This window comes from Acyrthosiphon pisum, chromosome A3 (genome assembly GCF_005508785.2).
Source record: "Acyrthosiphon pisum isolate AL4f chromosome A3, pea_aphid_22Mar2018_4r6ur, whole genome shotgun sequence".
NCBI lineage: Eukaryota > Metazoa > Arthropoda > Insecta > Hemiptera > Aphididae > Acyrthosiphon > Acyrthosiphon pisum.
This window is the reverse complement of record NC_042496.1, coordinates 2,293,266-2,306,849: the sequence shown is the minus strand read 5'-3', so window position 1 is coordinate 2,306,849 and position 13,584 is coordinate 2,293,266. Positions and strand designations below refer to the sequence as shown.

General features: G+C 32.9%; 3 protein-coding genes across 5 annotated transcripts in view; all 3 read left to right on the top strand.

Moving 5' to 3' along the window:
• The first annotated feature begins 984 nt into the window (after positions 1 to 984).
• On the top strand, positions 985 to 4,779 carry LOC100165079 (extensin-2). 2 transcript variants are annotated; one of them, XM_003245432.3, is made up of 3 exons: positions 985 to 1,466; positions 1,749 to 1,887; positions 3,370 to 4,779. In XM_003245432.3, exons 1-3 carry the CDS (start codon positions 1,290 to 1,292, stop codon positions 4,068 to 4,070), a joined length of 1,017 nt encoding a protein of 338 aa, XP_003245480.2. In that variant the 5' UTR covers positions 985 to 1,289; the 3' UTR covers positions 4,071 to 4,779. The 2 variants fall into 2 exon arrangements, with proteins under 2 accessions (XP_003245480.2, XP_001944233.3); XM_001944198.5 differs by having other exon boundaries at positions 989 to 1,466; positions 3,352 to 4,779.
• Positions 4,780 to 6,510: 1,731 nt separating this feature from the next.
• Positions 6,511 to 7,789, top strand: LOC100160939 (cytochrome c oxidase subunit 6C). Its single transcript, XM_008186247.3, has 3 exons — positions 6,511 to 6,668; positions 7,363 to 7,539; positions 7,601 to 7,789. The coding sequence occupies exons 2-3, from the start codon at positions 7,367 to 7,369 to the stop codon at positions 7,674 to 7,676; spliced, it is 249 nt and encodes an 82-aa protein (XP_008184469.1). The 5' UTR covers positions 6,511 to 6,668; positions 7,363 to 7,366; the 3' UTR covers positions 7,677 to 7,789.
• Positions 7,790 to 8,864: 1,075 nt separating this feature from the next.
• The window catches only part of LOC100570013, a 12,459-nt gene continuing 7,739 nt past the window's right edge, over positions 8,865 to 13,584 (top strand). The window contains exon 1 of one of the 2 annotated variants that reach the window (XM_008186245.3): positions 8,865 to 9,269. The gene's annotated coding sequence lies outside the window, so the exon portion shown is untranslated. The remainder of the gene's footprint in view (positions 9,270 to 13,584) is intronic. The other variant, XM_008186244.3, reaches the window with a different exon arrangement.

Here is a 13,584-nt window from a genome sequence, read left to right as displayed (position 1 = left end):
GCGTAACATATAAATATATAATATTGTATACCTACTATAGTTACTAGGTACCGTTATTTTATTAGTGGTTAAAGGTAGGTTGTAGGTAATAGGTATTAAGGCATACTAAATATTTGTGGAAAAATTGTAATATTATTATATTATGAATTATATAACTTAGGTATATAATAAGTTATAATAAAAGTAAGATATTAAGAAAAGTTCTAAAATTATTTATTTCATAATTTTGTGTCATATATTTATATTATCTATGATTTATATATACTATTCAAAGTGTCGGCACTATTTTCTTTTGAGGCGATGTAGGGAGTGGACATTTATATAAAAAAAAATTACAGGTATGTACATTGTTTATAAGAAAGAAGTGTTTACCATTGGCCATTGGGTTGCATGGTGAATGCTTTTTTTCCGGAAATGGTAAATTCAGTCAGTTTACTTAACCCCCTTTATTTCATGTAGGTACATGTACCCATACTCGTATAATATTATTGCAAGTCGTCTTACTTGTGACAATGCATTATAATTGCACATATTATGCTAATTGTAAATATTAAATTTATAGATTGTATATATTATTTAAAATAAAGTAATAAAAAAAATATATACAGCCTTGTAGCCTATAGGCATATAAGAAATAATATGACGTAATATAGTACATTTTTAAATTTATTAAAACGACTTTATTCTAAATATATTTTGGTTCAAACTTTAAAGAAGATTTAATTAAATGTGAAATGTCCAATTCGGCTATTATTGCGTCCCATTGCTGCATTTATTATTTAAAAATATTATACTAACACAAGGCATGTATTGTATATAATATCATCTTTATAAAATATAAATGAGTCAATCACAATTCACAAAAGAAAACTTAAATATCATTTAATATTAATTCAATTATACTTCTAATAGCAATCTTCATAAAGCTGTTATTTTTATGTTGAGCTATATTAATTTGCATACATACATGCAAACAAAAAATGCGACTAAAATGTTAATTTAATATACACGCCAATTATTGACAAGTCATCAGTCATCACGGACAATTCTTTTGTGCCGACAGTTGATTCTTAAATTAGATTTTAAATCCAAATGAACCAAATTCACAAAAGCGTCATTAATCATAAATCATAATATTATATAGGTACATCTTGAACCCTTATACGCATCTAATATTGCAATGTTCACGCGTCCTCCTACTCAAGTTCAACAACCGTCTCGAATGTGATGATGATGACTGGTTCACACCCATTGTTGGAGGTTGATTGGTACGCGAAGTTCATTGTCTAATGATACATAACGATAAAAAAACCGTTGTAAATACTTTGAAGGATATATTGGGTCTTCGTGAACCTCCTATAAAAGTCACTGTACAATTTGCATTCCCAGTCAGTATTCATTTAGAAGCTCGAAAATATACACTACACAGCAACTACCTACAACCATTATATACAATGATAATCCAAGTAAGTCGGTCCATTATATATTTATATATTCCACGTATCTAATATACGTTTTAAGTGTAAATTGTAGAAGATTATACGTTTATATTTTATACCTAAGTGTCTATATTTGTAATTACCTATTACAATATTCATGGTAAAAACTAATATTAAAATATTATATTTTATCTTCAATTATATACACTGTAGATACTACTTAATGAGCATAATTAAATTTATTGTTAACATATAGATATAAACGAGTTTTAACAATACAATTAACCAAAATACTTTTATTGCTTTTAGGTATTTTCAATTCTGTTGGTGATCATATCCGGCATCCTTTGCAGTGGGACGCAACAAGGAGTATCCAGTACCCAAACTGGTCAGACATTGCAAGTACAGCCCAATGTCAGAAAGTACAACAAACACACTGCCACGGAAAGTAAGTCTTTTAAAGTATATAAATGCATTTTTATTTTTTAATAATAGAGTGAATTTATCATTATGATTTATAAATTAATCATTTTTAATTAGCATATGAATTTATGGCCAACTTTCGATATAACTATTTAATATTTATAATAAATATATTAGGTATAAATTTATAATTGTATAAACACATGACAATATGACATCTATACCACATTATTAATTGCAATAATGTAGTATGTAGTATATTATATATTTAATATACACCATGCTTCAATAGATATATGGGTATTTAGCATACCTACCTATTGACTGTTATTATAAATTATAATATAATTACAGTCTACAGATTAAAGTATATTAAACTATAGATACTTTAATGTAGGCTATTTTAATATATCGTATTACTGACTTACTGTATTAGAATTTTAAATTTTAATGTTTTATACATAATATATTATATAATATACTAAATACACTAGCTATAATTTATTAAGCGTGTACCTAAATAGATAATAGATATTATGTGGTAATTATTGTTTATTAAATATTAAAATATAAAGCTAACATTTAATAGCTTTACTCAACATTTGATTGATAAATTATTATTGTCATAAAATTGAAAACGTCCGTGTCGTGTAGCTTTTCCGAATGCTCCGATATAAACCAATGCAATTTTAATTTGACGAAAACGCTGCATAATACGCCATTAATTATAGCCCCGGCTAAAGGCAGAAAATCACGGTATCGAACCCTTTTAAATTAATTAAAAAATATTTGACAGCTTTACGTCGCGCAAAAAAAAAACACATCAAACACATCAATTAAATACTTAAATGTATTGACTGCCACGATTACTTCTTCAGCTACCTCTGAAGTAGACTTATTGCTCCTTTTGCTTTTTGCTTCCTTTATTAAATATTTATTATCTTTGTTTTGTCAACTTCCATAGTGACTAAATATTTTATATTATTAATTTTATCATCTAACTTAATTTACCAGCATATACGTCAACGGCCAGTCACAACCAATAGGCAGATAATTAAAATTTACGCGATATTAAATTTATTTATAAATATTGTACCAAACATCGAAACACGCATGATAGTAGGCAGACACTAAACTATCAAATCATAATAACTAGGTAGTCATAATATTATAGTCTTGTAGCCTTTTGCCTATATTAATTATTAGTATAAAAAAAATTGTAAGTAGCATATACTTAACCAATATGACTCGTAGCCTGTAGGTATAGCTATATACTTAATGATCTCAAGTCTTAACGAATACTATAGTCCATAATATTTATTATTAAGTACAATACAAAACAAGTAATAGTAGTTTTACAAGTACATAAACCAAAAAAATAAATCATTGTGCACCTGTGCATGATTATGTTTTAGTCATTATTTATTTTACTTAAAAAAGCTAACCATTCAAAAATCATTCAAATCGCGTTATTTTCCATTATTTTAAGAACCTTGTACCACTGCAGGCTCGCCGACGGGCACGCGAAAGGACAAACCGGACAACTATTCGGACGCACAGGACTACGTGCCCATAGGCGGCGTGGCCGGTCCCGGATATCCATACCCGTACCCGTACCCTTACCAACCATTGGGCCCTTACCAACCTGCAGTCGGGCCTTATCTACAGCCGGGCGGCCCTGTGCTAGTGCCGAGCGGAAACCCGTACCGGCCGCTGCAGTACCCGTACGAACCACAGTACGCCGTGGACGGGGCACCACCACCACCGTACAACTACGCCCCTTACTACCCCGCCGGGCCACAGTACGTCACAGCGCCGCCGCCGTACTATCCCGCCGCACAGCAACCGCTTTACGAACAACAGGCGACCGTCGTGGACGCGTACCGCTCACCGTTGTATCCGCCGCAACCGGCTGATCAGTCGCAGTTTTTCAGACAGCCCGCCGCCGCCGGAGGTTTACCGCCGTACTACTCGTCGCCGCACTTCAGAGCCCATGCGTACAACAGACCACCGCCGTTTCTCCAGCAACGAGACACCGCAGCCGCTCCATATTTTCAGCAACGGGACGCCCCATTTCTCCAGCAACGGGACGCCGCAGCTGCCCCTGCCGCTCCTGCTGCCGCTACCGCCGCAGCCACCAACAACGCCGAACCGCAGTACGAACAACAACAGTCCGGACCGTTCGACGGCAACCAGTTTCATTACTAACGCCACCGATCGTATTAAAAACGTTTACTACCTGGTAACCGATGCGCCTCATAATAGACTTGGATTGATTCTGTACATTATTCGCAATACCATAATCCATTGAAAGTCTGCCGGCTGCAGCACCATAGTCTAAACAGTCTCAATAATATAGGTATTATGGATTAATAAAATTAAATAAAAATATTAAAATTTAAGTATATGGGTATTATGCAGATGTACGGAGTGACACTATACATAGGTACACGGATTTAGGTAAGCACTAAGCAGTGTTATCTATAATATTTCCGGGAATTATAATATACCTATAATTGTTTCCTGAACCGATAATATTCCATTGGTTTTAAAATATTTTTGTGAGTTCGGTGCCACTGCATTTAATATCATGGGTTATATTATAGTTATAGTACTTATGGGTTAGTTACTTATGGGTAGGTAATGATATTTTATTAATCATGTATTCTACATAAGACATTATTGCCATACATTTTAAATCCTATAAGTTTACTTAATTATACATAATATTATATAAATTATATGTTTTGTTTGATGATATATATATATGTATGTAATATGTATTATATTAATATACAAGCAATAATCATTGATCACTGTATTTTATACCGAGTAATTTATAAACGGTATTATGTATAATGTTATTATTACGAGTTGTGGCTTTATTTTTCCAATTAAATACAAACATACTAATATACCTGCTTAGTTATTATATGGTTATATATAAATATATTACCTATTTAAATGTTTTATACATAACTATTTTATACATTTTTTTTTTTAAACAGCTCTTAGTATATTCTGGTTAAAGGTGAGTCTATCGCAAAGTTGGTTTGACCGAATGACAAAAAATGAACAATGCAACTTGACCCGGTTTTATTGGTTATATCCGCATACCGAGTGGTTCTAAACGTCCACTTATAGATAGCAAGTAATTAACAGTACGTTGTACGTCAGTACACAGCTATGAGTTAAAAGACTGAAATAAGAATCCGATTCTTAGATTTAACTGCTCTAAGTCACACGTTCTAAAGTGCAAATAAGTAGTAAAATTAATCGTACTAGTCCTATATAGAATAGATATGTCTCCATAAGACCATAATCGCCTGGGATAAATAAACCCATAATGGTCGTCACTTAGACAGAGAGGCCCATATATCGTTAAAATGCATATATTATTCATTTGGAAGGATAGTAGTTATGTAAACCCAATGACCAATGGACAATAGCGCCATAGCGGTCAAATGATTTTGTGATGCGCCTGATTTTTCAACATGCACTATATTTTGATCATTAAAATTTAAAAGTATAATTTATGGTTGTAAAGATCATAAATATTGAAAAATAGATTATGAAGGGGGTCTAATTTATCACGTTCGCAGTGAGTTGTCCTAAGTTTATCCTAAAAAAATCTCGGTAAAAACTAAAAGGACCCATACTAGGAAAAAAAGGCCCGTTAAAAAAAATGAAAATTGAAGTAGGTATAATTAATATGTTAAAACCGTATTGAAAAATACATTAAAGTTACATAAAAAATCAAATAATATTATCAAAATGTATAATTTGTTGTTAAATTACCTACTTACTTAAATCACATATTAAAATAAAATTTAATTTAATAAAAGACTAAAATAATAAAATGAAATACAATAATAAATACAATTATTGTACCCATAATATAATTATAATAATAATACTATAAAAATTTAATATTTTAATTAGGTACACCTCTTTCTTATGTTATATAACTTACGGCTGTTAAAAAATCCAACACCGATATTGCCCTTTTGTATTTGTATACATAAATATTGTAGACGTTTTTCTAAGGTCCGAGTTTGCCCTAGCATTTTTGTTTTTAATAGTTCACGAATCTCGTACAGCATCTAAACTAATGTCGCTTATTTGCAGAAATTTCCAATTTTATTTTTCTAATTAATTTCCAGTTAGTTGGATGCTTATGTCCACAGAGTTTTGAGAATCGGTTATTCCACCCCTTTCAGCCATATTATTTGTTCGATGTCCCCCTACTAAAGTGGACAATGTAGATTCCACGAAGAAGGTGAAAATATTAGGTGCAAAATACATGAAATTCGAAAACAAACTTATAAACGATACGATACGATGCCATCCAAAAGACTGGTGACCGTCTCATTACCAATATCATGACCGTGTCTGATGTTCGGAAATAGGTAATTTTCTAGGGTACCAATTAATATAGGATGAAAATATACTGCTTGTGAATTATGATTTTTACATTATTGAACATTATTTTTCGCACCGGTGTCTATCCTAGGGAATTTCGTGATCCAGACCAGCTGCCCACCAGCTGTATATTTAATATTATCTATAGCCATGATAGTAACCAACATTTTATTCTTCCATGACATTTAAGTCAATGTAGATAACGGCTAAAACAGATGTTTAATACATCGAGGTAATTTTTTACTAAACATTGAAACACCTAAAGCCTATCGAAATTATTTGGTATTACTTCGGTTGAAATTTTGATTTGTCTTGTGCTCGAAAATTATTTCCTTCCTCGGAAAGTTAAATATCTATTCCGATAATTATCCATTCGCCAAACAGGTAAATATTATTTAGTCATTTTTATAGACATCAAAGTTGGTTATTTTGGAAAATGTCCGTAAACTTAAGTTGATAATGTGAAGGTCAATTTCTGAAAATTAACTAAAAGTTCAACTTAGTTACAATTTTTGGATATTCAAATAACAATTTATTGATTGGTAGAAAATTAGGAATTATTCTCTTTTACGAAAAATTGTTTGTATTGTGTAATGGTTTTTGTATAGCGCAAATTGTGTTTTATTAAAGTTGTCCAAAATATGATCTTAAACTGGAAACTAATTGTTTGGGAATGACCATTGTATGGTGTTAAAACATATATGATTGAGAATTAAACTATTTTTTCAGAAACCAAAGTTTGGTTGGCACTTTTGTCTGGTTTTTAAGATGTATTATTATCCGAGTACCTATACATTATGAAAAAATCGCCTCAAAATATATCTAGAATTTACACTTTACTTAGAGTTGAAACCAGAATATACCATATCAACTTTTATTATTTAAGATCGCATAATAATATAGTATGCCTTTTAAATAATAATATATTTTGACAACTATGGATAAACGTGTAGGTAGGGTCATTATAATTTTACCTCACAAATTAAGGACAACATGTCTGCGGTAATAATGTTCATATAAAATCTATACTATAATTATTGTTATATTAATATTAAATTTACATCAAATTCTATTTTAGAACCATGTCTGCCGGAGCTGTGGTACAAAAATTAGCAAAACCACAATTACGTGGACTTTATGATAAGAAAACCAAGTTCCACCTTGTGTTTAGTGTTGTACTATCCATTGGAGTTGGCGTGGCATACAAATATGGCATTGGTGAACCCCGTAAGAAGGCTTACGCAGAATTTTACAAGTAATTTATATATCTCTTTAGTGTGAATAGTATTTAACACTTATAATCTTTTATTTTATAGAAACTATGATGCAGAAAAGGACTTTGAAAGAATGAGGAAATTAGGACTTTTCTCATCTTGCCCTGCCGATGATTAAAATAACCTATGTCATAATGTAACTAACTAGTTGTTCTATGTAAATTTATTTGATCAGAAAAGTCAATGAATACACTTTTGTATTGATAAAATATAATTAATTTTTATGTGCTACTGATTGTATTCTACTATTCACATATTGTGTATGTATAAAACCTGGGTCATAGTTAAATTGTATCAAAAATGAATCGCTGAAAGCATAGTACTTCAATATTATAAAGCTAACAGTATAATCAAACTTTAGTACCCTAGCGTTGAGAAAACCATTTGCATATCGTATACTTGAAAATATTTTATTGTTTTTAATCAAAAAATAAAATCCCCCGACTTGTGACTGTTATTTTACAAATCCAAGTAAAGATAATATGTATTGACTTAGTGAGTATGACGAGATGTATGATTGGATACTAATTAAAACTAACCAAAAATAATCGTTTCGCGGCTCGTTTATTCGTATTGTATAATGCGGAAGATTAATTCGGGTAATTGAATGAACTTAAACAATGAGTTTCACTGTTCAGATTTTCAGAACCATACGAAAACCGTTCGTCTATCGTTAATTTTGATTTTGGTCGCTTTAGTTTGGATTTAGATTCTAGAGTCATCGACTCCGTTATCTATCAACGATTATTATATTTTGTGATTTTATAATATTTCGCGATTTTCGGGAGGGTGTAATAGCGATAACGTCAGGCGCACCAACACATTCAAAGCTGTAGGTGACAAGACCGTCGTAGGGTTAAAAGTCGTTACTTTGCGGAATATCTACTACGGGAAGGTCCTCCACAGAAATCGTCTTTTCGCCGTGCTGTCGACGACTCGTTCGGGAAATAATAATTTATTCGCTTATTGCATTGTTCCGTGCTTGTGGCGGGGTGACCGATAGCGACATAAACGGCATATTTTATTATTCGAATTCGCGTGATTTGCATCAACTCGGCAGCACGTGCAGTGCGACCAACTGGTCCGGGGCCACCGCCGAACCGTTCGGTCAAATTTTCCAAGAAGACCGAAACTCGATTAAGGCCCAAACCAGCGCCTCCCCGGCGTTGGAATCCGTCTGTCCCGAATGTCCTGAACTTTTGGCGCGCGCGACGTCGGTCGGCCGACGGGATTATCGGCAGCGGCGGCGTAGCACACCGCCATCGGCGGGATATTTAGCGCGCGGACACGTTGGTCACACTGCGACGGCCAGTGATGTGCATTGCAAATGGCCGCTCTTGTTATTGTTCCGTAGTCCCGTAGCGTTTCGCGATTTAACACGATAATAAACCCCCAGACTCGCGAAAGCTCGTCGTCGTCGTCTTCGTTGTCGCCTCGTACGGATAACCGCAGTGTTGGTGATCGTCGTCGTGTACGTACGGTTTGTGAATCGTTGGTCCGCCGAAACTCAAACGTCTTCGCCGTGAACTCATCGGCGGCGTTTCTCCCGTGTGCGTGTGTGTGTGTGCGTGAGTGTGTGTGCGTAGAACGCGATATTAATATTATTATTGCGACTTTGTGAGTGTGTGTGTGTGTGTGTGTGTGCGCGAAAAGTGTCCGATGCACAGCAACAACGTTCGTTGGATTACACTCCGGCCGCCAGGAACAACATGTACGTAATAGATCGGTTGACGCCGAGCTTTGTGTAGGGTTTTTGATGGCGGCGGCGGCGGCGGCCGGGCGTTTCGACTCGGCCGTTGCGGCGGGTTTACCACCGCCGCCGCTCCCTTGGCCGCCACAAAATGGTGGTCGGGTCCGTCGGACGACAGCGTAGTCCGCTCGCCCAACGGACCCGATATTTCCTTCCCCGTGGCCGAGTGGCCGACGGAACCACCTTGGCCACTCGACGAGGGGCCCCCGGCCGCCCGCCCGCCCGCCTGTCACAGCCGTGTTATTATTATTATTATTATTATTATTATTGTGATGGTCGCACAGTGTCGGGGCCACGTTCCTTAGCGGGGAGGGGAGGGGTTGAACATTTTTTTTCGAGTTTTGACGAGACTGATCGAATTTGGAAATGTTTATCGCGACCACGGACCAAAACGATTTTTTTATTGCGGGTTATTTGTTGTTGTCTTGTGTAGTTGCGTTCCGGGACGATTGTGGTTGACACGCGCCCAGCGGGTGTCAATCCTAAACTTGGTCTGCCCAACACTACTTTACTGGTGTCGCGTCATTTTGGACAATTTTTTTTTTTCATCGTCACCGATTTCGTCGCGTTTGTAGATTGAGTATTAATTAGCTTAAAATATAATCATCCGCATTTGAGATCTAAACCCATTTCTTGAACGCACGATGTCTTAGTTGGTAAGTAAAGTGTATAAGATTGTATATCTGGCATGAACTAAGAAAGACCATCGCTCTTCAAAGGTTAACTAATCTTTGAGCACAGATTTCACCGTTGTAATCGTGATTATTTAAAAATTAAAAATTTTTTATTTGAACACTGATAGTAAAATTTTGTATTTCAACTTAAGTACTTATTAGAATAATGTTTTATGTTTTTCACTTACAAACCCAACAATTGTTTTACACTTCATTGGTCAAAATGCCACCTAAATCACTGTTTGTCATGTGTGAGTGTCGTGCTCACTATGGGTTATTTATTTTTGTCAAAACAAGTCTAGGATCGTAGTTTTAAGATAATAGATATAAGTAGATACTTACAATTAAATACATTATTTATTGTTTAACACTTTTCATGTGGTTTTTAACACAAAATCAGGATCATAACTTTAATTATCTGGATAATAATAAGAATCTAACTATTGATTCTACAACCCATCTAATGGTATTCTGTACATCATTTTTTATCCATTTTCATATACAAATCAATATCAATAATAACTATATCTAAATAAAAATAACAAAGAATTGCGTCGCTTGATTCCACAATAAATGCATAATTATTCAATTTAATTTATGTTATTATATAAATCAACTGATCGTATTTTTATTTTTTATTTTTATTTTATGCAAGAAACTGCAATGGTGCTTAAACAAATTTAAATGTCAGCACGGCTCTCAAATCGCAACCACTGACTTGTTTGGTTAAAATGTGGATTGAACATGATTCTATATAGAGCCACCATCTCTTGGTCTTATTCCTAACTAGTGTTAATATTCTTATTTTATTAAATAATAATTTAAACGTGTGATATTTTGATTATTTTGATGTATGGGTTCCAATTAAGTTAAAACAAATCAACATAGTTTCAAGTAGAATTCTAGTTTAATTAAAATTATTTTTGTGATATTTATAGGTATTATTAGTTAGGTAATACTGACTTTGAGAAAACATTATTTAGGAGGGTAACAATTTTGTAGTGTTTTCTCCGGTTTTCTCCCACGTACAGGTGTATTCATAGGAATAGGATGTGGTATAATTTCTAATAAATTTGCTTAGACTGCATGTTTATTAAATTAGTATGTTTAAAATGTTAAAAATAAACACGTATCTACCTTTATTAAACTGTTATTGTGCTATTATTTTTTAGAATATTCAGATCAGTAAATAATTTTAAGTGCTTAGAAAATAATCGATTTGACTTGTTTATTTTCTAAGTTTAAAATAATAATTCTTAATTATGTCTGGCGTAAATGTGCTTATTCATGCTCTGTCAGAACAAGTCTGAATATCGGTTGTTGGGGCTCTCCTATATAGGCATCTACCTTTCCTAGCCCTCTTGATAAGAGTATCATTTCCATGGGTGGACGTCCATTACGAGATTCTCGGTAACGTCCATGGCCCATGCTCGAATATGAGTGTGCGAGTGCAGCTGCGTATTCGATAAAAATACTGCTTAGTTTCTAATATTAACATCACATCAAAAAGACGTATTATAATAATTGATTATTTTGCAGCATTTTAACTTTGATTATCCCGAATTATCCTAACCAAAAGAGTAAAAGTAAAAGAGTATACTAACCTTTTTCTACCTCTCTTCCCGCAATTAACTCCTTTCTTAGAAATCATTTCTCCGACGGTTGACTACTCCCATAACCCATCACTTAATACCAAGTCATAATGTATTTCTATTAGATGTGTTAGCACCGGTTAGCACTTAGACCCTAATAACAATTGCCTACCTCTGATGTAATTGATTGTAGTGTGATTCTAAGTTCATTCTCATATTATTAGTATTATAATGTATCTAGATAGCAGAACACCAGTCCATAGCAATTTGATTTGATTCTTTTTAGAGAATACTTACTTAAAAGAATTACTTATTTACCTACTTATAAGTTACCCTTACCTACTATTATAAAATTATTATCCATAATATCAAAACTTTACTACCTATAAAGTAATGCGTACTTGTTGATTATACAATTAACATGATTCATATTTAAAAAAACTAAACGTTTATCTCGAGATTTATCTTGACATTTATTAAAATTGCAATTAGGTAATTACAATACGTATTGACTATTGTCAAAAATATAATTTTAAAATGGTAAGTGTTTTGGAGTATTTGAAGTGAGCATGTATAAAATAGAGAATCATTAAGTGTAGGTACCTCAACAAAGTCTCAGTTCACAATGCTTGTGATAAATTCCCCATTAGTCGCTATAGAAATTCGCTAGACTAAACCGGTTTAATATATTATGTTTGATATGGTCCAAACACCCCGGTGCATTATTTTTCACACCGGTTTAGTCGAGCGAATTTCTAGATTAAATAATCTAAATAAAAACATGACACTGACCATATTTTTCATAATACGTTCGCCCCCATATAACCGCTGGCTGCCGCACCATATAATTTCTAGGAGGTTATACAACCGTGGGCTACCGTAAATGAATTTTGATTTATGTTATTAACTATTCCATGTCGGTACATTAGTAAACCAAAAAATGCTCTGTGGGAATAATAAAAATTTTTTTGATTCAATAAAAATATTTTTTACAGTATTGTTTTAAGTATTTTTTTTTTCCAATTCAATAGTATATATACAAATTTGGGAGTGTGGATGTTTTGAGTTGTTAGTGCAACTTACATCAGTTAAAGATGATGCCTAATTGCAATAAAATATATAGTTTTACTTGACAATTTAAACATCTTGGATTTGGATTGAATAGATATAGCTTGAATACATGCGGATCGTCTATTCCTGTTAGTTCGTAAATGTATATATATTTATATATATATTGAAGCTGATTCATGCTGAGTTGGATAGTTGTTATTGTAATAAACAAACTTTGAACCGAGCTACTCATAGAGAAAATCAGCCTTTATAAAACCTATTCATAGAATTTATTACTGAGAAAACTTACTTTTAAGTATAAAATAATAAACATGATCTTATTTTAATCTCGATAAATAATAACATTCTAAGTGATACATCAGGAGGTCAACAATTAGACAATATTAAACTAACTATTTTTTATGTCTTACAAACGGTTTTACAATTTTATGTTCCTACTATCTTCCTTTTGTGTGTTCCTACCTATTAAATGTAACTTAATTTTTATTTATACTTAAAGTACCTAATCGAGTTAAGTATTATTATATTAATGCTTATGCAAATATAAATTAGTATTATAAACAACTCATAATGAAATAAATTTTTGTCTCTGAATCCTACAAAAACCAAATTATTAGTATTATACCTATTCAATATTATTACCTTTGTATAATACATACCTTCAGTATTTTAATAGAGGATTATTTTTGTAGAAACTTACACCAATAGTATTACACCAATTGGTATTTTATTCTTTTTAACACATTATTACCTCAATCATAATTTATTAGGTATGATGAATTTTATTTTAAGAATACGTGATACCCGCATGTGTTGTCTTCATCCTACAAGTGTGCAACATAGCAAACTTTACGCTAACCAGAACACGTGTAGCTCCGTTAATTTAAAAATTAGAGTAAATTGACCCCTCATAAAATCTAAAGGTAAGGTTATTATCTA